This window comes from Buteo buteo, chromosome Z, assembly GCF_964188355.1.
Source record: "Buteo buteo chromosome Z, bButBut1.hap1.1, whole genome shotgun sequence".
Lineage (NCBI taxonomy): Eukaryota > Metazoa > Chordata > Aves > Accipitriformes > Accipitridae > Buteo > Buteo buteo.
The window spans coordinates 51,693,838-51,719,546 of NC_134204.1; the positions used below are offsets into that span (position 1 = coordinate 51,693,838).

The window sequence follows — 25,709 nt, forward strand, 5'->3', positions numbered from 1 at the left end:
GTAAGGGCAGAGCAGGACACCCAGGGCTGGTTTTTTTGACCAGCGCCTGGACCGTGCTGAGAGCTCCTGCCGGCGCCCTTGGCCTTGGAGAGCTCCATGCTGCAGAGCCATCGGCACTGGCACTGCCATCAGAGCCGCTTCTGAATGGCCGTTCCTTGTGGGTGTCTGTGCCGGTGTTGGTGGACATGTCAGTGAATGATGTGGGTTTACACCTCGGCATGCCAGCCGGCACTGTGGTGCCGAGCTGTGCCCACAGGCGCCTTTGGCAAAGCCGCCTTGCAAAGGGAGGGTCTTGTAGGGACAGGACATCTTCCATCCTTAAATGCTGATGGACGGTGAGCAAAACACAGCCAGTGCAGACAGGTGGGCCTGGCTAGAGGAGCCTTCTGTGGTGTTCTCGTGCTCTGGCCCCCCAAAGCACACCCTGCCCATCCAGTAACAGTCTGGGGCCCCACATCCCTTCTGGCAAGGGGACGGGCCGTTTGGCAGTCCCTGTGGTGAGCATTTCCCAGCATTCAGCTGGGTGCCCAGGAGGTGAAAACTGGGGATGGCCGAGCCTCCCGCTGACTCGCCAAGGACGTTCCCTCTGGCCGCACCTTCCCTCTAGCTGGGAGATCCATGTGTGTCGCTCTGAGGCTCGGGGAGGCTCTGCTTTGGGAGCAGGGCAAAGGAAAGGGCTTCTGGGTGCTCCTCCACATCCGTCGGGCTGGGTGTGCTGCCTCCAGGGCTGGCACTGAGCACAGCCTTGCTGAAGGGCACTTTCCTCACCTCTGCTTTGGTGGCACGACAGCAGCATTTGGGCCCCAGGGGACCGAGTAGACAAGCAGCAGCACTGTCTGCTCCCAGACTTCCCAGTCCTTCCCAGGGTCTGGGACCCGGTCCTTGAGCTGGGTCCGTCTGGCCTTCAGGAGGGAGGCAGGCACAGGAGCAAGAGGAGCACTGGTGAGGCGTGCCTGAGCCTCATCAGTTGGGAGCTGAGGGTAACTGGGGGTTTGCCAACTCTGTCTTACAGGTGGCAGGAGGCCTTTTTGCCTGGGAAAACCCGGAGGATGGAGCAATTCGAGCCCTGTGCATGGACATCGTGGGCTCACTGGACATCACTCTGAGAGGGATGACCAAAGTAAGTTGCCCTCTGTCCTGCTGCTGTGGCCACTTCTTGCCTTCAGGACATTTTTCCGTGTGCTCCCCCATGCCCTGAACCTGTCCCCTCCTGCGCTGAAGTGCACCAGGCTCAGGGAAACGTAGACCGTCCTTTTTGTCTTCGTGCTGAACAAAAATGCCAGTGTGGCGAATTGCCCGGTTCTTCTCTGCAGCTCCTGTGGCCGAGGCTGCTGCAGTACGTGGTGCCAGCCCAGTACAGCGGCATGCTGATCCCGCTCTCCCGCTGTCTCCGAGCCCTGGTTGAGAGACGGGAGAGAGCGGGGTGCGAGGAGGAGGAGGAGGAGCCGGATGCCATGGACTCCCAGGAGCAAGGTAGGAGCCCCAGCGAGTGCTGCTGCTGGGTTTGGCCAGGGGTCAGGCCAGCCCGCGTCTCCCTGCGCCCCACCAGCCCTGAGCGGGAGCCCAGGAAAAGCAAAGGGCAGAGACAGGCTCTGCTGCTGGGCACAAGGGGCTCTGCCCTGTGTGGCCCCTTGCCCGGCGCAGAGGCCTGGCTCTCCTGCTCGCAGCGCTCTCCTGGTGAGCCAGGGCTTGCTCCTGGCCATGCTGGAGCTGCCTTCATCTCCTGCTGGGCAGCCCTGGGGAGCCCCCTAGCCAGTGCTATTGCAGCGCAGCTGCTCTCAGCCCTCCGCCCTGTGTGGGGCTATCGGGGGCGTGAGGCTCGTCGGCTCACCCAGCCTTTCTGCCTCCCCACAGCCCGGCTGCCGGCTCCCCAGGCCCTGCTGGCTCGACTGCTGGTGAGTAGCGGGGCCCTGGGGAAAGAGCTTTTCTGGCCAGGGGTGGTGGGAGATCCCGGGGTAGAGATGCTGTTGAGGCCAGTGCCGGGAGCCCCCAATGAGGAGGCAGCATGCCCGAGCCCATCAGGGATCCCGCTCCATTCTCAGGGCTGGCAGCACCCTGGGTGAAGCCATCGGCTGCCTGCTGCCAGCCAAGCGGCACCGAGCTCCCTCCTGGGAGAAGCTGTGGCTCTGGTGGCAGGAGCGACCCTTCTCTCCTGCCCTCCTCTAGGTGGTGGCGGCAGCTCCTTACCCGAGCCGCGAACACGCAGTTGCTGCCTTGCAGCTGCTTCAGGCCCTCCGCGGCAGGATCCACAGAGGCTTGGAGGCGGCGTGGGCGACCGAGATCCCCCTCCTGCTGCAGTACCTGGAAGGTAAAGTGCAGGTGGGGAGGGAGAGGCTGGAGGGGAGGGAGGGGGGCAGGAAAACGCAGCTGCCCAGCGCGATGGAAGGGAATTGTCCCCAGTTCCCCAGCACTTGCTCTACTGCCTTTCCCCTTCCAGGGAGCCGGTGCTGAGGCTGGGGGCAGCTGTCCCCTGGCATCAGTTCGGCCCAGGGGATGGACGGGGCCGTTGATGTCCCCTTGGAGGGCAGGTCTTGGCATCACCCAAGGATGGTGTCTGGGAGAGGGACGGGACTGGTGCTCCTGGAGGGCGTGCAGCCCTCGGCTTTGGAGGACCAAGTCCCCAGGCCAGGCGAGGTTTGCAGCAGCTGTCCTCGGCAGTAGCCTGGGAGAAGGGCTGGAAATGGGCAAAAGGCAATGGGTGGTTCGGGAGAAAACGTGTGTTGGGACTGGGTGGTTGGAGTTGTTCTGGGAGCTGCAGTCACTCAGTGGGGACCTGCTGTGGCCAGTGCGTCCTTCCCCAGACTGAGTCAATGCCTCTGACGACCGCCCCTGGGATCCCTCCTGTGTCTTTGGCCTCGCAAGGGCTTTCGCGTAGGCCCTCTCTAGCCTGATGGCCTGGGACTTTTGGGAGGTCAGACTGCAGAGGAGAGCGCCGGACTCGCCTTTGGTGTGAGCTTAAATAGCTGCGAGAGCTCTTGCTTCCTCTTGCTTCCTAGGCAGAACTGAGAGCTCCCTGGCCTCTGCAGAGTGGGAGCGCCGTGTGCTTAAGGTACAGCATCCTTGCGGGGGTGTCACAAATCGAGGGGGGAGAAGAGGGAGCAAAGTTGTGGGAGGAAGCTCGGGGCTGCCTGTGTAGGCACCAGGAGGTGGGGGCACCTGCTGAGCACCCTGCGCCTCCCCCGGCAGTAGGTGCCTGCCCACTCAAGAGGAACTGCTGCCTGCACACGTGCCACAGCTGATGGCCAATGCCCTCTAACGCTGTGGCACGCGCCTTAGCACTGCCTCCTCCTCTAAGTCTGGCCTGCTGGGGGGTCTCACATGAGGCGTTAGGAGGAGAGGGAAGCTGGTGAAAAGAGGGTTGGGTGGGGTGGGGGAAGAGACTGCCATTCCTGGCAGCTCTCCCCCGCAGCATCCTGGGACACGTGGGCGTGGAAAGGGCCCTGGCCAAAGTCAGGGGAACACTCGCTTCCTTTCCCGTTCACACCAGTTTCTGCGAGCGTCGCTGGAGCCCGTGGACGACAAGGCCTGGACTGTAGGCCTGAGCCAGGAGCTGAGCCAGTGGCTGGGCAGCTCTGCTGCCGGCTCCTGGGAGAAGGTGTGTGTCCTGCCCGGCACTGGAGCTGGAGCTGGTGCTGGTGCTCTGCCCACACAGGCAGATTTCACTGCTTTCCTTTCCCTCGTCCCCAGAAGACGTTTCCCCTGGGCTGCCCCAGCGGCTGGCCACAGCCTGGCATCGTGGCCGGTTCTGCCTGCTCCCGGAGGTGGTGGGGTCCATCTAGGGCCAGCCCTCTCCTGACAGGTCGGGCCATGACTGCATCTCGGGCTCGGCTTCTTCTCTTTCAGCTTTTCCTGTACAAGGCTCTTGGGACGGTGCTGGCAGCTTGTCAGGACCTCAGACACGTCCAAGGGCAGGTGCTGAGGTTCCTCCAGGAGACAAACCCTGTGGAGCTGTCTGAGGCCAAGGTGAGGTGATGCTCCTGTCCTGAGCATCCCCTGGATTTTCCTGGGGGAGAGGGAGGGCTGCTCCTGGCCCAGCTCCAGACCTCCTTGCTTTCCCCGTTGCTGCTGTTTCCTGCTTGCTGCAACGTCCTGCCTGGCCACTGTCGCTGGCCACAGCTGAATGCCTGGACTGGAACTGACTCCCCATTTCTCCGTGGTTGCAGGGAATGATTTCTGTTGTGTCCCACGCTGCCGAGAGCCACTTCTACCTGGCCTTGGACACGGTGACTATGTTCTCTGCCGCTCTCACCAGAGACTGGTCCTACCAGGGTTCCACGGACTGGAAGGTAAAGGAACGAGGGGCTTGCTGGTTGGCTTTCCTTTTTTGGGCTTCTTTCCACTTCTACACCTGCAGCAGCCACCCTGTGGCAGCTGCCTTTAGATTAACCGTCTTGGAAGAGCTACCCGAGACCTGTGTTTCAGAGGGGACATCCTGGCCTTGGGGCCCCTGAGGTGTCTTTGGAGAGGATGGGGTTTGGCACCTGGTGGATCAGAGCCACCCAGCTGGGGCAGCTGCAGCGCGCGCTTGCTTGCTTGCTTGCTTGCTTGCTTGCAGCCACGTTGCCCTGACTTAACTTCAGCAGGAGCTGGTGACAAGGGGGTGGGCACAGTGTGACACTCTGCCCCTTCCTCAAAGCTGAGGGCTGGGAGCAGGAGCCTGGTGAGGTCTCGTTGGCTCTGCTCCCCACCTGGGGGCCGTGGGGAAGCCTTTCTGGGCAGGGTGGGGCCCTGCAGAGAGAGCAGCGCGGCCTGGCCTGGGTAGGTGAGCAGACCGGGCTCATCTGCGCCACTGACCCACACAGGCTGCACGGCTCTGAGCAGGACCGTGACAGGCTGTGTCGGGTACCTGTCTGCAGAAAGGTTCCAGACAGCTCCCCGACCTCTCGAGTCAGTAGTATAACAGCCAGCAGTGTGTGCGATGCTGGCTGCACCTCCTCCCTCTCCGAGAGAGACAACTCAAGCTGCAGGGTGGGAACAACTCCCAGCCCCAGCACTCACAGCTTGGGGAGCTGCTGGGAGGTGCTGGGGGAAACAAGGAGCTGGCGAGGGTGCGGGGCAGGGCCTGCCACAGGAGCCCGCCGCAGGAGCCCGCAGGAGTCCCGGGGCTGACGTCTCAGGGCATCTCTGTCGACACAGGTACGGCAGCGGCAGAAGATGGAGAGAACCCAGACCATTCGTGCTGCTCTCATGCGCACCTACAGCGGCATTGCACTGCATGCCCCCAAGGAGCAGCTGCTCACCTGCGTGGATAAAGAAATCATGGGCAATATCCTGAGGCTCTCCAGAGATAAAGAGAGGGTAGGAGCACAGGGCGCGTAAGGTGGGGATGCCTGGGTGCCCTAGCTCCAGCCCCTCGGGGCCGGGGTGTACCGAGATGGGCGGTCTCTTCCTAAAGACCTCCCAAGGAGGGGTTTGTCCTCAACGTCCAGATGCCAGCCCTCCGTGGGTTCCCCCTGCCCATGCTCCTCTTCCACCTCGCAGCCCTTCAAAGAGTTCAAGGGGTGCTTTGCTCTCTTTGGCCTCAGGACTTGCAGCTCAAGCTCGCCCTGGTGCAGAGCATCGCCGAGGTCAGTTGTGCCATCCAGGCTGTGGGCGACTGCGGCAGCTTTGAGCTCCCCTCAAAGCAGGAGGCGACGCGGACCCTGCTGGTGAGTGTCCGTAGCTGGAGCCGTCACACGGGGGAGTTTTGGGCTGCAGCATCAGCCTGGTTTCCCCAGAGGCACGGTGGTCTCTCGGCTTCACGCGAGCTCCTAGAGCTGTGTCCGGAGCTGGTGGGGCCCTTGGGTGCTGGTACTGGGTGGCTGTGGCTGAGGAGCAGGGTCCCTCCTGCAGTGCCTTTGGGGTTCCATGGGGGAGATGGGGCAGCGTCTGCCCAGGCCTGGCAGCAGAGCCTGTCCCCGGGGCGGCGGGAGGGCTGTCCCGTGTCCCTGCCCGCTGCCAACTCTGCACTTGTCTCTGGGACTTGCAGGACTGGATGAAGAGGGAGCCCTGGGACTCCCTGGTGTATGGAGTGTTTCAGGCCCTGGAGGAGTTGAGGTGAGGTCTGTTCCCCAGGCTCTGGGCGCTCCCAGTGTGCCCCAGCCCAGCTTGAGCACGGGGCCAGGAGCTGCTGGGGCTGTGGAGTGGGAGGGTGTTCCCCATTGCAGGTGTCTCCCAGAAGAAGGGAGCCCCAGGGGTTCCTTAACCTGGTGGGGGGGGTTGCCTGCTGCCTGGGAGGAGGTAGGCATTGCTGGAGCTGAAGGCGGTGCTCGCTGGCATGGGCTGGGGGTGTTGGATTTGGGGCCCTCGATTAGGAGGGACTCAGTTGTGGTTTAAACCACCCTGGAGAGGGCTAGTAAATCCCCTTTCTGTTTTGTCTCCCTTTTTCCTCTGGCCAGCAAGCTGAGGCCGCCTCTGAGCAGGAAGGAAAATCGCAACCTGCTGGCAGTGTGCTGCCAGAGTGTTTTGTCCCATCCTTCTGAGGAGTGGATGAAAAGGGGAAGGAAGAGTGTGAGGGCAGCTGTGAACATGGAGGTACCCACCGGCCAGTGCCTGCCCACCTCTGGGTCAGGATCCCACCTCAGCATGCCCTGGCAGCCCCCATGATGCATAGCCTCAGCTCTCCTTTGCTGCTTTTAGCTTCTGCACAGGAGAGCCATGGAAGATCTGGGCCACCTCATAGAAACCCTTCTGGAGGCCGAGGAGACCTCTGCCTGCTTTCGCAACGTGGTCCACGTGAGTAGCCACGGGGCAACAGGGAAAGCGTTGCCAGGGCAGAGAATCGAGACCTTAGTGGGTGATAGGAGGTGGATACCTTTCCTCCAGACAAATGGGGCTTTGGCTCCTTGCTCTGGGGCTGTGCATCTGGCCGGGGCTGGGAGTCAGGAGCGCCCGGCCACTGCAGCCTCAGGACAGGCAGCGAAGTGGGCCCTGGTGGAGGGAAAGCCAAGAGCCAGCCCTGAGCTGGGCGAGAGCAGCCCTGGGGGGAAGGCCGGAGCAGGGAAATGCCAGCAGGGAAGCAAGACCTGATGCAGGGCAGAGGCGGCTGCAGAGCGCAAGGCGGTGAAGGCTGCAGGGCCAGTGCTTGGTGGGGCGGGGGATGCGCCAGGAAGGGGCCAGAGAAGAAGGGAGAGGGAGAGGGATCTCGGGGAGAGAAAGATTCCTGTTGCGAGAGAGATGCCCCCTGCCCCAGGTCCTGAAGGGCTGGCTCACCTCAGCCAAAGAATGGGAGCGGGAGAGAGCCCTGCGGGTTTGCACCCACGTGCTGGGCGCTTGCAAGGAGCGATGTGAGCTCATGGTGAGTAGGGACCCTCTGCATGCCCTGATGTCCCATTCCCACCATTCGTGGCCCTGGAAAGGAGCCCTGCCCGGCTGGGTGCTGGCTTTCGGGGCCCCTGGGATTACGGGGCAGCCCTTCTGCCTGCCCTTCTGCCTGGTTGCTGCCCAGGGAGCAGGCTGGGCAGTAGAGGCGAGCAGGCGCTGGGGCTGCCTGCAACCTTTTTCCTGCTGCTGTCCCCTGCAGAGAGGATGTCCCTCCAAGCAGTTCGGCTCCCTGGTGGGACTGCTGGGGTCTCTGACCAGCAACTGCCTGGCCACGTGCCGCCAGAGGGCATGGGTCTGCCTTGGCTACCTTCTCCAAATACAAGGTGAGGAGAGCAGGCGCTTCCCAGCCTTGCTCAGCCCGATCCTCCCTCCCTCCCTTCCTGGCCTGGTGCCACCGGGGTCCCGTGGAGGGAAGGGGGAGGCAACATGCTTGGCTGGTTTTGTGCCCCCACCCTGTTAGCCCTCTGCCTCCCTGCCCATCTCAGGAAGGATCCCTGAGAGAGTGTTGCTGAGTCCCACCTCCCCAGGGTGTGCGTGAGGTTGGGTGGTCAGGGCCATCCCTCACTGCTGTCTGAGGGCAGGACATCGTCACCAATGCTGGGGACTGTCCCCCTCCACGTCTGTCCCTCTCCACGGTCCAGGAGAGACAGAGGGTGGTCAGAAAACTCGCTCGGATGAGGTCCCCGACGTTTCAGAGGGTGCCTTCCCCCTTGCTCCCTGCCTTCAGCCTGGAGAGACAGGCAGCTACCCAGGCAGTCTCCAAAGTCATCCCTGGCAGGGAAGAAATCTCCTGTGGAGCACAAGAGAGGAAAGCAATTTGCTGCCCAGAGCAAACTGGGCAGGGAGGAGGGATCTGAGCTGCAGGCCCAGAGCGTGCTGCAAAGGGTTGTGTTTGCACCCTTTCCTCTTCAGGCAGCAGGGTCTGCCTGTGCTGAGGAAGTCACAGGGAGGTTTCCTGCCTCCCAGAGACGATGGTGGCCTGTGTGTGGGAATAGGGGACGCAGCTGCTAGGAGCAGAGGCTGCTGAAACCCTGAAGCCCCAGCAAATGTTCAAGGAGGAAGAGGGCTCTTTGCAGCCCGGGATTTGTCAGCCATTTATCGGGCTCAGGAAATCCCGCTGCCCCAAGTTCAGGAGGGCCCTGGCTTTCCCTGTGGCCTTCCCTGCGGCCTTCCCTGCCACCACAGGGATTCTCCTTTACTGGTATCTGGGGCCAGAGGTTGGCTTTCTGTAGACGTGACTCCTCTTCTCTCCTGCTGTTTGTTCCAGCCAAGAGCATGAAGGTGCCGCAGGCAGATGAGATCCGGTGCCTTTGTGAGGAGCTGAACAGCCCGGACGCCGAGACTTTCGCGGAGACCTGTACCCAAATAACGAAGGTAAGTGGCCCCAAAAGAGTGGGGTGGGGGCCCAGCTCCTGGGCTCCTGCACGTCTCGCTGCTCCCCTCCAGAGTCTCTGTCTCCAGAGCGGGCTGTCCAGGACAGCTGTTGTTAGCAAGTAGCAGGAGGCTTTGAGGCAAGACCGTCCTTTAGGCACCCTGGAGCAGACACCATGATGTGTGCGTTTGCACACACGTGTGTGTGCGTGAGTGCTCTTGTCAGAATACCAATTTGGTGTATAAGCAAACAACAAGGGGGTAGACACTTCCAAATCGGTTAGCTGCACCAGATGTAAAGAGCACTGTAGGCACAGCAGGAGGGTCAAGAGACCGGCCCCTCCATGACTGCTGAACTAACAGTCCCGTCGAGTTGTCTTTCCTTTCCTTTCGGAATCGCTGGGGCAGAGCTGTGATGCGGGCTCTCCTGTTCCTGACTTCTCTCCAGGCTGTTTGCAGATGCATCCCTGCAGCACAGGCTGTGGACTTTCTGACCGCCATCCTGGACAGCTTGCTGCATGTCAAGCCCCGACGTGCAAGAGCAGTGAGAAAGTGGGTGTTCATCTTCCTGGTGGAATGCAGAAAGGAGATAGTCCAGGAGGTAAAGGAGAGCTTTTTTTCCATTAGACTTTGTCTTTTCTCCTGTTGGCTGTTGCACTACACCCTGTGCAGTTGGCGTGGGCTCAAGAAACGCCGCCTGTGTGCCGAGCCAAGGGGCTACTGATGGTCCGGGTCGTGCATTAGCACCCGCTGCTGGTGCCTGCTCCAGCTGGTGACAAGGCTATGGGCACTTCTTGTCCAAAGTCTGCCATTGGTCCGGGTCCTTCCCATGAGTGAGGCACTGGGAGGCACCAGCCTTGCCATTCCTCCCCTTCCTCTGGGGTCACTGTCAGTCCTCCCTGCCCTGGGACCCACCTCACCCTTCTCTTTCTTCACTGGTCCCCAATTCCATCTACTCTGAGCTTTGCTGGGCATGCTAGGTTTTCCACAGGTTGCATAGTTGTTCATTGCTCTCATTGCTTTCCCCGATTGTGGTGTTACCCAGCCTGTGAGGTGCCTGCCCTTTAGCCACTAGTTGCTGCCCATCTGTAGCCTGGGAGCCTCTGGCCTCGTGCTGTGCCTGCCCTTTCAAGGCTCCTGTTCTCCTCCGCTCACGCTCTGCTGCGCTCCACTTGGGCTCTAGGGCCACCAGTGGCTCAAGCAGTGCAGACTAACTCAGTCTCAGGAGGGCAGAGGCAAGGAAAAGCGTCCCTGGAGAACGGGGTTCCTCTGGAAGGAGACACGTGCCCTTGCAGGGGCCCTGCAAGGCATCTGCGGGATCTCAAAGAGCGTGTTTGGTCATGGTCTTGCATAGCTACGGACACATGGAGAGAGCTAGCCAAGCGTTGAGCATGAAATGGGTCCGTGTCCTCTGTGTGCACACAGGGCATGCAGCTGCTCATAGGGTTGGGCCCAGGCACGTGCAGCGACCGAGGCTGTGCGTGTGAGCGTGTGCATGCGTGTGCGTGTGTGCATGCAGGTGCACGATTGCCAAGAGCACACTGGGCTCCAGATGTGAGCCAGGGTCAGGCAGGGTGGAAGGCATGAGGTTTTGAGGGGGATCTGGACTCTGTGTCAAGGGAGCAGGCATCGCTCATGTGCCGAATGACTGTGTCTGGGCCCCACAGGAGGGGGTAAAGGAGCCCTTCTTTCTCCTCTTCTTCCATTCAGGTGCCAAAAATCCTGAACACCCTTTACAGCTACATGCAGCACAGCACCCACAGGCCCTTCCTGCTCCGTGCAGTGTTTCTCCTCACCCACGTTCACCAGGAGCCTGTAATCAGCAGTCTCCTCCAGAAGAGTCTGCTCATGGACAGGTACGGGCACTACCCACCTCCGCACTGTAGTCAAACAGGGACCCTGCAGCTTCCTTGCCCTGGCAGGGTCCGGCTGAGAAGCAGGTCTTTTTTTTCTGCCCGAGCAGTCTGGAGTGTTACAAGACTGCGTGCTTGTGTCTCTGCTGTGAGTGGGGCTTTGTAAGCCCCATTGCAGATGAGGAGGTTTGAGGGCACCGCAGGACCGCAAGGATACAGGCTCAGGGGTGAACATCTCTTCCCTTGCAGTGACACGGTGGAGCTGTGGAGGAGCCTGGGGAGAAGCATCCTTGGGATTCGGATCCTGAGGTGCTTAGTGGAGAAACTAAACAGAGCAGGAAACAACTGCCTGGGGACGGACTCCTCCACTTGTGAGCGGCACAACTGTCAGACTGCTCGGGAGACTCTGACGGTACGTTCAACGGCAGATGCATTTCTGCAGCTTGCCATCTGCTTGCTCACTCACACTTGGGCGCAAGGGAGTCAGGTGCCCTTTGCAGGTGCCCACGGAGATTCACAGGGCGCTGTGCTGGGCCGGCCTCAAGGAGTGTGGGGAGCCAGGCCAGTTTGGTACTCCTGAGCCACAAGGCTGTCGCAGGAGTGACAACTGCGGACAGTGACCCCCCACCCCGGGCAGGCGGGGGAACCAGGCTGGTGGGAAAAGGCCTTCCCTGAACAGGTGGTTCTTGGTCATGTTTCTCTGCAGATCACCCGTGCCATCTCCGAGGTGGTGCTTGCCCTGAGGAGCACGGAGGAGCTCAGGGAACTGCTTCCCCACCTCCTTCCCAGCCTCCTCAGGTGGGCCAGTGAAATGCTGGGTGCGGAGAGGCAGCTTTTGCTCATGAGCAGCTGGAGACAACTGTTCCTCGAGTGCCAAATGCATGTGGAGAAGCCGTGCAGGTAAGGAGCCGAAGGGGCAGATGGAGGGGCTCGCTTCAGTTCCCCGTGCCAAGGCATGTGCCTTTGTGGGGCTGAGGGAGGGCTTCGCCTGCCCCACTTCCTAGATGTGGAAAGCGGTCGTCATGGTTGGTTTTAATTCTCTTCCTTCATGGAGAAACTCCAGCTCCCAGGCAGGAAGGTCTTACGCAGCTCATACTGCGGACGGCCGACCTCTTGCCTCCTGCATACCCTTGCGTGCACAATAGCATTGCACTCCCTCAACGGACCCCCGCTGGAGCAGTGACTCTTGCGGGCGCTGGCGTCATTCTTGGCCAAAGGCTGGTGGGAAGAGGTATGAGGTGTTGGCCTTGGTTGACACCTAGCGTGGAGTCAGTCTAGAGGCGTGGGTTTTCTTCTGCTTCGGTGGGTCTGGGGCATGAAGAAAATGCCAGTGTCGTTAGCTGCAGTCTGGAAGGCTGTGAAGCATCATTCCAGGGGTAATTAGCTCTGCTGCAGATCAGTATTCCCCTAACCTGCTGCAATTTGAGAGTTCTTGGGGTTTCTGGTGGTGGTGCTATTTGGACTTGTTTTGTTTGATTGGGTTTGTTTATTTTGCATTTTGTTTCTTTTGCCAGGATTTTCCTTTCAGCTATAGAGTTGGTGCTGGGCAAATGCATGGCGCAGAAATGGACGCGGCTGCTCGTGAATCAGGGAGTGTGGGCTCGCCTGGAAGACCCCCTGGCTCACCCTGAGGGGGTGCGTCTCCTGAGCAGGTAAGAGCCCCAGGGATGCATCTGGCCAACTCCTGCAGGGCTGTGCCCAGGGAAATGGCCGCTGGGACCCTCCCGGCGTGCCCGGGAAGCCGTTGGGAGCTGAAGAATAGTGTCTGCATCGGCGCAAGTGAATTTTGGAGGCCCGGCCTGTGGCCTTCCTGGGTAACTGTGTGTCCCTCGCTTGTGACCCCTGCGCAGCGTCCTGCTCCACGCTGGGCTCGTCTCGCCCTGTCTGGTGAAGAACCTCTTGCCGTGGCTGGATTCCTGCTCAGTTAAACTGCGGGTGACAGCTACAGCTTGCTTTGCTGAGGTAAGGCAGCAGATGGGGAAGGAAGGGGTCAGAGGGCTTTTACTGAGATCCTGCTGCTTGGGATGTCTTTTTTTGTGGGAAGATCGCTGGTGAACGGGTCCCTGGAGCAGGGTGGCCAGGGGAGCACCTGGCCGGGACCAGGTCCCCACGGTACTGCCTGTGTTGTTGTTCCAGATCTCTCGGGACCGCAGGACGACAGGGACCTCTGAGTGAGGCAGGCACTAGAGGAATCCCTCCGCAATACCTGGCCCCAGCCAGCACCACGGAGTTAATTAAAGTTCATCAAAAGACACCGAAAGTAGGGGAGTGTATCTGTTCTTTCCCTAATAGCACCCCGGCGGTTGGTGAGACAACGTGTGGGTGACACTGAGGCTGGGGGCTGCCAGCTGTGGGGCCCCTCTCAGATCTTCCCGGGCTGGGGACAATGGAGTCATGCCGGGACAGACCCCAGAGCAGGGGTCTCCCCGTGGGGTCCTGGGGCCTTGCCGTGCCCTCCCACTGCCCATGGGGATCCCCTCGCCACCCCTCCCACAGTGGCATGACCACCTCCAGCACCAGCCCACGCTGGTGCAGGGAACAGCCCAGGAGAGCCCCGAACGTATCGCCAGAGCAGGCTTCACCCTCCCAGTGTCCCATCACGCTGGGACCCCCCACGGCACTGCCCAGTGACACACTGGGGGGAGTAGGGGGCACTGGGGGGAACCGAGGGGGTCACAGGAGGTTACAGGTGTGTGGGCAGGGGGCGGAAGGGGGGCACTGGGGGACGAGTGGGGAATGGTGGGGGGACCTTAAAGGGTCAGCAATGGCACAGGGGCCGAGCAGAGGGACGGAGAGTAGCATCTGGCTGGCCCATCGGACCCCTGCCCGTTAACCCAGGCCCCACTGGTGCTGTTCCTCACCCCCAGCAAGCCTCTGCACATCTGCAGGGGGCAGGGGCAGCTCCACACAGGGAGGCCACCAGCAGAGATGTGGTTTTGTCCCTTGGGCTGCTGTGCACGCTGGCCCAGCTGTGAGCCCACGTGAGCCTCAGCCCCCTGTCCTGGGGGTCCCACCACACACGTGATCCAAATGGAACGCTCTGCAAAGTTTGCTCAAACGAAGCACGTGCTTCCGCCTTGCACAGTCCTTCCTAAAGGTGCTCCTTGGTAAAGGTGAGGATGTAAGCGGGAATGGAGCCCCTTTCTGGGTTGAACAGCAGGCTGCGGGGGGGTCCTGCTGTGGCGGGGGCACCGGCAAGGGCCAAGCTGGCCAGTCTTCCTTTGTCCCGGTCTTCAGAGGTGGCAACCTCCTGCATGCTCTGGGCTGGCACAGCCTTGCCCATGAGCCAGAGGAAGTTTCCCTCTCCCCGAGTCCAGAGTCCTGCCCCATACATGGCACCCTGGGGCAAAGGGCAGAGGAACCAAGAGGTTCCCCTCCTTCGCAGGGTCCCCAGCGTCATCTGTAGCATCACGCCTATCCTTTGTAGTGCCCAGAGCCTCATGTTTTGGGCCGAAATCCTCGGTTTTAGGGCCCAAACCCGCCTTTGATGACCCCCAGCCTTTCCTCGGGAGTTCCAAGAAGAGTTCCCTGCCAAGCCAAGCTGGTCTTCGGCCCCGCTTGCTTGCCTTGCGACACGATGGGATGGCCTGCTCCTGTGCTTTTGAACGGTGGCTCTTCAAGACTGACCAGCAGTCCTGACCCCTGAGCCCTCAAAAGCGGATTCCCCGGGGACCCTGCTAAGGATTCTTGGGCAGCCCTGCCCTGCTGCTTGGGAGTGGGAGGCTGGGAGAGCGCGAGGGACGCGTCGCCTGCTGCAGCACTTGGGTGAAATGACATCGCGGCGCACCCCGAGAAACCCTCCTCCCCTTTGGCTTTCCCGCACTGCCCAGACAGCGTTGGAAAGCATTCCCTGCAGTGGGCTGCTCTTTGGTCACGAAAAACACACGCGTCCTGGAGAACATCATGGTGTTTATTGTAAGCAAGAAGAGGCGGATGCTGAGGAGCTGCCGCTACAGCCTGCGGTTGCATCGGCACGGAGGAGCCGGGCGCTCGCCTGCAGTCGGCAGGCTTGGCTGCTGAGAAGCTCTGGGTGCAGGAGCCTGCTGGGAGGTGGTGTTGGAGGGCCCCTGCCTCTGTGCGCTGTCAGTCCCCGCAGGCCTGCTTCTGCCAGCCGAGGGCCGGTTGGTGGTGGGCCGCGGGCGCAGGTTGTAGTGCCGCTGCAGGGCCTGGCCGCGGGCCCTCTCCATCGCCATTGTCCTCTGCAGGCAGGCGGGCAAGCCGACCACATACTCCTCGTAGTCATCGTCCCCCCGCACGGAGTGCAGCAGCTGGTCCAGAGGCTGCCTGCAGAGCGGGCACTCAGCTACCCTCCTGGCCCACCGCAGGATGCAGGTGAAGCAGAAGGAGTGGAGGCAGAAGGCCACGTAAGCTGGCTTCTTCATGTCTCCCAGGCAGATGGGGCACCGGGAGACTGCCGGTTCCTCCGCCGGCGCTGCCTGGGGCGGCTGGCTCGTGCCATGCTGCTCTCCGCCATGGAGCCGCTCCCTCTCACCGGCGCTGCAGCAGCTGGTGTCGCGCTAGAAGAGAGAGAGAGGGCAGGGTCACTGTCTGGCCCGGGGAAGGGGTGGAAGAAGTGCCCAGGTCCCTCAAGAAGGAAACCCTCCCAGCTCCCCAGGGTGAGGCGTCCCCCACCAGCTCACCTCTGCAAGTGTAGCTCCTGGGTGCCCCGGCTGCCTGGAGCTGGCAGGGCTGGGGAAAATCCTTCGACGGCTCTGGGCTCGGGCACTGAGAGCTGCAAGGAGCCTTTGATGAGCCCCAGCCTTTCCTCAGGGCCCACAGCTCCATCCTGAGGCTCTCAGCCCTAAAGGTGGAGTTCGTTGCCTGGCAACCTCCACCCAGCAGTCCCTGGGGAGTCAGTGGACCCAGGACAGCCAATCGCATTTGAGGAGGCGGGGTCAAGGCATGTGATCGATAGGTGACCCACCAGTCAAGGTTCGAGGCCTGCAGGAAAGGTGGCAAGAGTGGGACTAGCTGGGCCCCCTGCCGGGGGTGTGTGGGTGGGTGTTGGTTGGAGGCGGGGCATGCCAGCTCCACCAATCACAGCTGGCAAGAGCAAAGCTCAGATGACTGATGAGCCGCCTGACCCATCACTGGATGGGAGGAATCTCATGCAGCCAATCGGAGGAAACATCCCCTCAGGGGAGGGCGGGCAGCACACCGCAGCAGGCGGCCAATCACAGAGAGCATCACCTCAGGTGCACCTGGGCAGCCTGACCCCTGGGGCCAGTCAGAGGCAGCCCTGAGGGAATGGCGGGCCCCAAACCAGGGCACAGTGACAGCTGAGGGGACCAATCCAAGGCAGCACCGCCTCCAGGGAGGAGACTGACAGCCCTCCCCCCCTGTGCTGACCCATGTGAGAAGAAGGTGGGCTCCGCCGGCGACCAGGCCAGTGCTGGGGCCAGGAGTTTCCTTTAGGCACCTGCAATGCCGAGGGCGCCGGCAGTCCTGGGAGCTGAGCGTGCCAGGTGCAGGGCAAGCGTCTGAGCTGGGCGTTCTCCAGCGGCAGGCATTGGTACGAGGGGGGCTCGGAGGGAACCCGTCTTGCCCTACCGCTGCAGGGGGTCGGGTCCGGGCAGGCGTGAGCCCTGGCCCCCTGCACGTCGGGCTTTGCAGTGCCCTCAAATGGCCTGAGCCTCCTCCCAGCCCCACAGAGCTGCTCAGACCTGCTGCTAACTCCTGTTTCCCCGCCGCTGACTTGCTGCTCGCAGGGATCGTGCGCGTTGCTTCAGCTGCATGTCCTGAAAGAAAGCAGAGGACCGAGAAGCCAGAGAGACGGGGAGAGAGGTCGCTGCAGAGTGGAGTCCCTGGAGATAAATGTCTTTGGGGGAGGCTTCTCACGTCAGGCCAGGCCAGGCAAACAGATGAAACTGTGGAATGGGAAGGCTCCTGTACGCAATAGCTCAAAGGGGCTGAGCTCTGCCTGCTAGCTTGTTTTATTAGCTGGGACAACATCAACAGCAACCGCGGCAGCTGCTGAAGACAGGCTATTTAGAGAGCATACTCTCCTCTGAGCAAATACAAGGCTAACTCTTGACACCCTGGTTCCCCCAGCAGCCCCCTCCTGCCCCACTGGTGGGAGAGGAGCAAGCTGTGGGCCAGGTGAGGGGCTGGTGGGAAGCTTGTGACACTGGTCAGGAGGTGAGGACCAGCTCCCACAGGGGCACAGTGCCCCCAGGAGCCCCAGGCCAGCACGGCCCTACTCCTATGGCCGTGGTCCCCCAGGGCATGGCCAGGCTGCACTGTCCCACTGTGCCAGATGGCTGAACACCTGCCTGCCCACGGGAAGCGGTGAATGAATTCCTTGTTTTGCTTTGCTTGTGCACCTGGCTTTTGTTTTACCTCTTAAACTGTCTTTATCTCAACCCATGAGTTGTCTGTATTTTTAAAATACAGGAACTGTTTCCTTGTAGAAGTTTGCTGAACTGATTTAGTGACTGATATTTCATGCACATACTTTTACTCACACAATCATCATATATTGTAAATCAAAAAAGTTTTTTTTCATATTGCTTTGAAATTTTTTTGCTTCTTGAATGCAATGTAAAATGATGAAACACACAATCTAACTTTTCCCTTAGAAAATTCCCTATGCATTTAGAATATTTGCTTGGTTGGTTGGTTTGTTGTTTTTTCCCCTCAAAATTCTAGATTGTCTGGACAAGACACTTTATATAAATTGGTTGATATTTTTGCTGAAGCTACAATTATTTTGGAAAAACACCTGCTATCAAGAGCTATCTGCTCTTTGCACCACTTATTCCAGCTACATAATGGCAGGAAATCAGCAGGTAAAAGATAATGTTTTCAAAACTGTAATGGAATTTTCAGCAAGTAATTCAGAAAGCAAGCAGACAAGCAGCTTCTTCTAAAGGCTTTTCTAATAAAAGGTATAAAATAAAATGGTGTAATGGTAACTTGATCTTGAAGATATTGTGTGATGGTTTGAATGATAATGAAATGCTGCCAGAAACCATCAGACTGCAACCACAGTATTGTTTCACAAGGTGGCACAATTACTCTTCATATTGTGCATCTGTCTTTTTCCTCAACCACCAAGGAAGTGGTTAACATCTAATCAGCCTCCCAGTGTAGCTGTAAAAGAGCCTACCTGTATTCAAACACAGCAAGCGTAAGCAAGGTCTGAGGCATAAGCAAGTCTTCAGGCCCAGTCCAAGGCTTGTTGAAATCAATGGGCAGCTTTGCAGTATCTTTGATGGGAATTTAATAGTTTATCCACAGTGTGTTTAAACTCTCCTGCCCGGCTTTCTAACCCTGTGCATGATTAGCTACAGCAGACAACATACTAAACTTCTCAGGAAAAATAAGCTCATAATGCTTAGTTCTCGTCTGGCTTGTTAGAAATCTTAGTATGATTACTAATAAACTCAGCTAGAAAGAAGAACTAAAAGCTGAATTGACACATCCATAATCCTACCAAATTCAATAAGACTGCTTCCAAGTAAATTCAAAACACTTATGTACTGGAGAATTGGGTTCTAATTAGAATTCTTGATATTTTGCTCTTTTAATTTCAATACAGTTTTTTATATTCTTAATTCAAACTTTGGAAATTCATCTCTAGGATCAGGAAGGAAAAGTAACATAATATAGAAATCAAATCTATTTTTTTCTAGATTTATGTAACAATTGCAAAACAATGTTATTGCAATATTTAATGAAAAGAGTCTTTTAAGCATCATTATTTGTCCTTCATCTGGATATTTCAAGTTGCAGACTAGAAGGACATTTCATTAGGTGACTTCAATGCCAAGTCTGAGGAAAAATAGTATTTGAGTAAAATTCCTAGCAAATTTGGAAAACAAGTTCAGTTTGTAATCAACTTGTTCATATCCTTGTCCTGGTTTCAGCTGGGATAGAGTTAACTGTCTTCCTAGTAGCTGGTGCAGTGCTATGTTTGGAGTTCAGTATGTGAAGATAACACTGATGTTTTCAGCTGTTGCTCAGTAGTGTTTAGACTATAGTCAAGGATTTGTCAGCTTCTCATGCCCAGCCAGGGCACCTGACCCAAACTGGCCAACGGTGTATTCCATACCATGGGACATCCCATCTAGTTTAGGAACTGGGAAGGGGGGGGCAGGGATTCGCCGCTCGGGGACTGGCTGGGTGTCGGTCGGCGGGTGGTGAGCAATTGCCCTGCGCATCATTTGTACATTCCAATCCTTTTATTACTACTGTTGTCATTTTATTAGTGTTATCATTATCATTATTAGTTCCTTCTTTTCTGTTCTATTAAACTGTTCTTATCTCAACCCAGGAGTTTTACTTCTTTTCCCGATTTTCTCCCCCATCCCACTGGATGGGGGGGGAGTGAGTGAGCGGCTGCGTGGTGCTTAGTTGCTGGCTGGGGTTAAACCACGACATCCTCTTCAACAATTCTTAGAAAAGGACTGCATAAAAGAAAATGCAGTAGGACACTCACCAAACCAACGTGTCTAGGATCAGAGAGAGCACTTTAAAAGACTTCTGGGCTCACAGTTCTCTCCTTTTAATTTTTCCTTTTAAGATGTCACATCGTTCAGCAACACTAAATGTTGGAGGATGGTGTGTGTCTGTGTTTATCGTCACTTCTGTTTTGGCTGATTTATAGTAGAAGATAACTATTCAGTTCTTCCCCTGGGAGCAACACCTGCTCGCCTCTGTGGCCATCGTGCTGTTTCCCCTCTGGAGTTTTCTTCTAAGTGTTTGTTGTTTGGGATTTTTTTTTGTTTTTAATTTAGTTTAAATTTTTATTTCCTCTGCCAGGTTTTTCTTTTCAAATGGCTTGAACAACCTTCAGAGTTTTTTGGCATCCGCTTCTCCAGCAGTGCCCTCTGCCTTCGCAAAACACCACAACAAAGTATATGCCACGCACCTTCCTCATGTGTGTTGCTTCAGCCTGCAGATTAACCAGTAAGATGTTTGTGTAAAGAGAATAATGGCTATTGCTATTAGAAATTAATCTTGTATTTTACCTTCTTCTGTTTCCCCCCTCAAAAAAGACTTCTTGTGGCCAGGCTGATCAAACCATGGTGTTACATTTGATACTACAACAATTAGTAAAAGTTTTTACAGCAAGAACTTTTTCTGCCTTATGAACATATTTTAAAATTTTAGAAGATAGGACTACATAGGTTCCTTTTCTACTCTAGATACTGTAGGGGAGTTGAGTTAAGCACGAAAGGTTTTTACTTTCAGTCTTAATCTTTCTCCGTACAGTTAGTTCTCAGAGTACATCGAGAACCAAAAGTTTCTGCTGAGGTCTTTAAAAGAGAGATTTTCTGTTGTGCTCCTTGGAGCTACCTCTTTACCAGGATCGATGTACATGGCTTTCTGGCCATCCTAAGCGCATGTGGAGATGCAGCACATTGCTGACTTTCTTTCAAAGGGCAGAAATTACTCCACCTAATCCTTATATCTGCCACTAGAATAGTAGGCAATAACGTATGACAAAAAGTGTTGATACAGGAAACAACACTGCATTCTCTAGTATCAGTAATGTGCAAGAACCTGTAAGAAACAGACTCCTTCTGCCAACAATTCCCCTGGGATGCAAAGGTTCTCAATTCCCCTGAAACGTTCTCTGGATTCCCCTGCTTGGGATTCTTTAAGGTACATTACCCCAAGCCACTGAGGTAAGGCCAAAGCACACTTCTTGGGACGACAGTTGCAGAACACGCTCCAAATTTGGAAACTTCCAGGTTTTGCAGGATTTTGGAAGATCCTTTCTGTCTACAGCCTCTACCAGTGCATGCATACTGTGGCTCTGTAGAGTGCTTCCCTGCTTCCAGATGAGAGTATCTCTGTTGGCACAAGAGCTGCCCATGCAGCCTGCTGTCTCATCCTGTGGCTTCAAAGGAGAAGGTGCTGTGCCTACGGACTGGAAGGGTGCCACAGTGCTCTCCAGCCACGTGCCTGATCTGGTGTCAGGATCAAAGCCTGTGTGGTGTGTCACGAAACATACCTGCATTACGGGTTAGGAGGCATGAGAGTACGATGGACCCGCGATGCTGGGAATGATGCACCTTTCCTAACTTAGCCGAGTATTTCCTATGGAGGTCAGCCCCTGCGGGGAGAAATTATATGCAATCTCCCAAAGCCATTAAAACCACTTGAGACTATGCCTTCCAGACAAGTTCACAGCTATTGCAGCACCTGAAGAGGAAGAGAGTAAATGCTGCTGTCCACTACATAGGACCATTTAATGTATCCCACAGAAGTGGAAGCTGTGTAGGGATGTCTCCTATTCATAAGAAAGAGTGGTTTACTCTCGTTTATTTGTATTCTACGATGAGAGTTAAAACTACTACAAAATAGAGAAAAAATAAACAGTTTGAAAGAGGAGCAAAATGAAATAGGTTAAATAAGATTTACATATAAACTGCCAATGTAAATGTAAGTATCATAATAACTCTTCATAAATAAATGTCGCAAACATTAAATCTGAAAGGATTGTCATAAATATGGATTTCACAGCCTAGCCTATCACATGTATTATTTCAATTTGGCTTTAATCCAAAAATAAATTACACAAGTATGGAGTTGCACGTTTATCTTTCATTAAATTGCAGATCAAGTACATTTGTTTCACAAGTAAAAGATGGGTCTGGTAATAGCTGATGTTGCAAACTCATCTTGAATCTAAAATTCAAGTTACCGCTGGATTTTCAGAACTACATACAATTCTCAAATATATAAAGGTTTTGCTTTCAGTAATGCCTGTTGCACTTCACTGATCTCAGTCTGGAGCAGGACTGAGTACATGGAGCTTCAGAAATGGCTCTGCGGACAGTAGTGAAGGAGCAGGATACTGCGGTTGAATTGCTCTGCGAGGAAATGGTGGTAAGACCATAAGTGTGTGGATGTGACCGAATATACACAAGGAGCTGATCTCTCTTGAAAGAAAGGGCTATATTTATCCAAGATCTGGCTGGGTCCAGTGCCCAGTAAAATCAACAGAAAAGGCTTTAATCATATTCAGTTGGGTGGCTGTGAGGGTTAACAGATTGGACCTATAATTACTTTCCAAAATCAAAGGTATGTAGAAAGGCAAATGGCTATAGAGTCAGATGGTGCAATAACGCCGGCACCGTGTAACAATACCGAGTTCAGCATAAACAGCCTGGTGTTTTAGAACATAAGACCAAAAATAAAGACAATAAAACTATTTCTTAGTTAATGTACCATTAATGCATATGATTACCCAGATGTATCTGTGAATAAATATATGCTTGTAAAAATGTTAAAGGATAGTTGGCAGTTAAAACTACTGCTCTGTAAGTGATGCGTATATGCCTCCACAATAACACTGAATGCCCAAGGGGAATTTTAAGCTTAATATTTCTCAAAGTTTCCTTTACAAGACAACTGAAATTTCTTTGTCTTTTGCAAATGGCCATGCTAGCTCTGACGTGAGCCACTTTTGTGGGGTGGGCACATTATGGTATATCACTTAGAGCCAAATGCTATAAATTTTTTGTAACCTTTCACACCTAAAAGGGAGCTTTTCACTGCTTCCTGGTGATATGTTAAAGAACAAAAGTGAAAAAGCAGTGAAAAAAGTTTTGTTTTGGCTTCAAAGACTGAGACCCTACTGCAAAATTTTCAGACCTGTCTGACTAGTGATACGACTAGCTCCAGTCCTTTCCATAACTACTATTTCAGTCTTGAGTTCCTCCTTTCTTGCATCAAGCAGATCCATTTGTCACCATTTTTTAAAGGCTTTTTTTGTTTTGCTTTGAAAATGGCATTAATCACCATTGCTCTTTCTTTGCTTCCTAACAGAGCTTGAGTTGATTGTAGTGGCTGCTACAACATATATTGAAGCCATCCGTCAGGCCGCTTTTTGAATTCACACGGTAGGTTACCTAGATCCTCTTAAAAAGAACACAAAATAGATCCCTGAAATTGTTTTCCATCTCTGAAATTCTCTAAACCTTAGTACCTCAAAATCTAGACAAAAACCCTAATTATACATTACAGTTGATTTTGGTCTGCCTTGGGGGAACCATACATCGTATGACTTCCATACCAACACACATACAAACAAAAGTCATATGGAAAGCTGAGACACTCACCAAACCGACAATCCCAAGCAAACAGTCTCTTAACTGGAATGGCACTAAGCTGCTTTATCAACAAATACCCTAACAGCTACTTGATCTTTGGTATGTATATATTTAATCTTACTGTTCCATAAAGCTCTCTTTAGAGCAAAACTTAGCACAGTTAAGGGTCAGGAGTTCTATCTGAAGTAACAGCTCTAATACAACTGGAGAAATTAATTTCTCCTCACAATTGCACTTCAGTTTTCTTTTACAGCTGACATATTGCATGTTTTAGGAACGGGTTACTAATGCAGAAAAGAAATCCTGCTCTTCTAGCAGACCTATTTGTTTATGTAGGATATCTAGGGTTAAGCAAAATAAAGCTGGAACAAAATTCAGTTCACTGAGCTCCTTTTTGACAGTGGAATTAAATGGGATGCTTTCTCTTCCCTGTTTAGCTCTAATCTGCTCCTGGGCTATGTCTGTTTCAGCTGATCAACCTACATTAAAAAAAAGGTTAAAGCATTGTTTCTTGAGACGCCTGATACAAGACACGGGACCAGCAGCATGAAAGACTGTGCCCAAAGATGGTTTCACAACTTACCCTCAGCCTCACTTAAACTGCAGCTAGCTTTAGCCAGTGCTTTTCACCTACAGCTGCTGCGAAGAGATTGTGAACGGTGTTATGGCTGTCTTTTTGTAGATGCCCTTCACACAATCTATAAACTGCAGCTCAAATCTCAGCATCATATTCAGACATCTCAGGAAGCTAGTTGAGTGAAAACATCCAGGAATGCACTTGAGATTTACCTTCCTTTATTTTCTGCCCAGTGTTGAATTTGAAACCTGCTCATAATTCCTGACAATCTATCACTGGTGGCTTTGGACTTGCACCGGAGAAGAAAAAGTAGTAAGGCTACTACTAAGGCATAGGAGAAAAAGTTTGGGAGGAAACAGCTCTGTTCCTCTCTGACACTGCAGATGTGTTGGCCACCCCTTCATTCTGGGGCTTTGTACCTGTTGAAGACAAAATGACTGGGTTTTGTGTGGCCAGAATGACTTTCGAAAAAGTAAAGTGAGAGTGAGTAGTTTGAACTCTAGCTTCTGCTAGTATCATTGTGTAAGAAAGATTGGCCACTTCTTCTAGAGCTAAAAAAGTATTATTTTAGTATTATTTAGGATTACTAAGGTCAAGGGTACCCCTATGTTTCTGCCGTTCCTTCATCAAAAGGCATGTGTGTAAAGTTTGATTAGAGGCTGTAAGACCAGGGGAATGAAATGGGAGATTGCATTTCCCACCTTCTTTACAAGAGAAAAACCGAAAATGTTAAGACAGGCCCCCGAGGTTATATTTAGAAACGCATGGCACCACCCCGCCGCTCCCCTGCCCACGCCCGGCCGCAGGACCCTCCCCGCCGGCCCACGGCAGAGCCTCGCCCGGCGGGCCGCCGCACCGGGATCCCACGCCCACGCAGGGACCGCTCACCGTGCCCGCCGCCGTCCAACCCGCCGCCTCGGCCCTCCGACGCGCCCCGGACTCTCCGCGGGCGGCCCGGCCCGGCCCGGCCCCGCCCCGCGGGGGCACCTCGGGGTTCCCACCAGCGCCGGGACGGCACCCCACGCCCCCCCCGCACGTGGGGGCTGGAAGCAAACCGCCACCGGCGCGCGGGGTGGGTCGAGGCACCCCTTGCGCTCCCCGCGCCCCCGGGCGGGAGCCGACTCTCCCTACCCCCCGTGGGACCCCGCCGGGCCCCCGAGGCCAGCGCTCCCCTCCCTCCCTCCCTGCCGCCGGCGGCGGCGGGGCGCGCCCCGGTCACCTTTAATGTAGACGTCGTCGTCCGCCCGCATGAACCACTCGTACTTGTCCAGGTAGTGGTCGTGCATGTACTTGATCATCATGAAGGACTTCTTCTGCGGCGGGTAGGAGTCGTCCACGCCGGGCAGGGCGACGACGGGCAGCGGGGGCAGCCCGCGGGGCGCGGCGGAGCCCTGGCTGGAGAAGAACTCCACGCGGCCCGGCACCGAGGGCGCCCACGTCCGCTGCGCCGCCACCGCCCGGCTGCCCAGGTACTTCTGGGCCGTCATCACCCCCACGTAGAGGAAGTTGCGGGGCCTGGCGCAGCCCGGGGCTGCCCCCCAGTCCCCGCTCCCGTTGTGGCTGCCGCCGGGCCGGCCGCGCCGCTTCCCGGCGCCTTCCTCCTCCTCCTCCGGCTCCCCTTCCCCGCCGGCGGCGGGGCTGGAGACCGTGCCCTCCTCCGCCGCCGGCGGCAGCTCCCAGGGGCTGCTCCTGAAACTCGTGCCGCCCAGCACCGCCGCTGCCTCCGGCGGCGCCTGCTGCCCGCCCGGCGCCGCCGCGCCCGCGGCCGCCCCCGGCCCCGCCGGGCGGCCGTAGTAGGAGCAGAGGCTGGCGCCGCGCCTCTTCTTGTCGCTCAGCTCGGCCACTTTGGGGGCGATGAGCCAGGAGGCGGCGGTGAAGCCCAGCACCAGCCCCAGCACCACGCTCAGCCAGGGTCTCCGGGACCGCGCTGCCATGGCGCGGGCGGGGCGGCTCCCGCAGCGCCGCCGCCGCCGGTGTCCCCCCGCCGCCTCCCGCAGGAGGCGACCCCCGTCCCGCGGCGGCCCCGGGCGCGGCGACTCCCGGCGCGCGGCTGCCTGCCTCGCCGCGACGGCCCGGGCGGCTGCGCTGCTCCCGAGTCAAACTTCTCCGGGCGGGAGGGCGGCGACGAGGACGGCGGAGCACTAGCGGCGGCCCCGCCGCTCCGCTGGCACCTTGTCACGGCGGCGGCTGGTCCCTCCCCGCCCCTCCCACCGCTCAGCCTCCTCCACACGGCGGCGGCGGCGGCGGCGGCGGCGGCGGCCCCCGCGCCGCGCTCGCCGCTCAGCCGGCTTCCTCCGCGGCTTCCGAGCGCCTCACCCCGGAGGGCGCCGCCGCCAGTCCCCGCGCCGCGCCGGGGAAGTGCCGGCCGCCGCCGCCGCTCCGGAAGGAAACGATTTTTTTAGGTGCCGCTCGCGGATCCCCCGCGCCGCGGCCCCGCCGCCCCCCGGCGCCCCGTTCCGCCCGCCGGGGCCGCCGGGATCGGGACCGGGGCCGGGGCCGGGGCCGGGGCCGGGGCCGGGACCGGGGCCGGGGCCGGGGCCA

At 56.7% G+C, this 25,709-nt stretch overlaps 2 protein-coding genes across 5 annotated transcripts in view; one reads left to right on the forward strand and one right to left on the reverse strand.

Annotated features, from left to right (window-relative positions):
* The window catches only part of LOC142026622 (maestro heat-like repeat-containing protein family member 2B), a 68,230-nt gene extending 55,446 nt beyond the window's left edge, over nt 1-12,784 (forward strand). Inside the window, exons 12-33 of the mRNA XM_075019803.1 lie at nt 1,013-1,120; nt 1,314-1,473; nt 1,855-1,895; nt 2,167-2,308; nt 2,997-3,049; nt 3,488-3,595; nt 3,844-3,963; nt 4,164-4,286; nt 5,137-5,298; nt 5,526-5,648; nt 5,969-6,036; nt 6,378-6,513; nt 6,619-6,714; nt 7,172-7,625; nt 8,570-8,676; nt 9,122-9,274; nt 10,384-10,529; nt 10,776-10,938; nt 11,233-11,426; nt 12,041-12,178; nt 12,377-12,488; nt 12,663-12,784. Coding sequence (XP_074875904.1) covers nt 1,013-1,120; nt 1,314-1,473; nt 1,855-1,895; nt 2,167-2,308; nt 2,997-3,049; nt 3,488-3,595; nt 3,844-3,963; nt 4,164-4,286; nt 5,137-5,298; nt 5,526-5,648; nt 5,969-6,036; nt 6,378-6,513; nt 6,619-6,714; nt 7,172-7,625; nt 8,570-8,676; nt 9,122-9,274; nt 10,384-10,529; nt 10,776-10,938; nt 11,233-11,426; nt 12,041-12,178; nt 12,377-12,488; nt 12,663-12,701 — 2,946 coding nt within the window. The 3' untranslated portion in view covers nt 12,702-12,784. The remainder of the gene's footprint in view (nt 1-1,012; nt 1,121-1,313; nt 1,474-1,854; nt 1,896-2,166; nt 2,309-2,996; nt 3,050-3,487; nt 3,596-3,843; nt 3,964-4,163; nt 4,287-5,136; nt 5,299-5,525; nt 5,649-5,968; nt 6,037-6,377; nt 6,514-6,618; nt 6,715-7,171; nt 7,626-8,569; nt 8,677-9,121; nt 9,275-10,383; nt 10,530-10,775; nt 10,939-11,232; nt 11,427-12,040; nt 12,179-12,376; nt 12,489-12,662) is intronic.
* Nucleotides 12,785-14,466: 1,682 nt separating this feature from the next.
* Nucleotides 14,467-25,321, reverse strand: LOC142026623 (chondroitin sulfate synthase 3-like). Of its 4 annotated transcripts, none has more exons than XM_075019804.1 (5): nt 24,388-25,321; nt 20,488-20,589; nt 16,190-16,264; nt 15,167-15,258; nt 14,467-15,043 (listed from the first exon to the last, which is right to left on the reverse strand). In XM_075019804.1, the coding sequence occupies exons 1-5, from the start codon at nt 25,100-25,102 to the stop codon at nt 14,477-14,479; spliced, it is 1,551 nt and encodes a 516-aa protein (XP_074875905.1). In that variant the 5' UTR covers nt 25,103-25,321; the 3' UTR covers nt 14,467-14,476. The 4 variants fall into 4 exon arrangements, with proteins under 4 accessions (XP_074875905.1, XP_074875906.1, XP_074875907.1 ...); XM_075019807.1 differs by having other exon boundaries at nt 14,776-15,043; nt 15,946-16,264; XM_075019805.1 differs by lacking the exon at nt 20,488-20,589.
* Between the last annotated feature and the right edge of the window lie 388 nt (nt 25,322-25,709).

Coding starts and splice junctions, on each gene's coding strand:
- LOC142026623 (XM_075019804.1), bottom strand. CDS start 25,102: ATGGCAGCGCGGTCCCGGAGACCCTGGCTGAGCGTGGTGCTGGGGCTG. Junction 16,265..20,487: donor CCTCCTAACCCGTAATGCAG/GTATGTTTCGTG, acceptor GCTTTCTTTCAG/GACATGCAGCTGAAGCAACG. Junction 15,259..16,189: donor GAAACAGGAGTTAGCAGCAG/GTCTGAGCAGCT, acceptor GGCTCCTTGCAG/CTCTCAGTGCCCGAGCCCAG.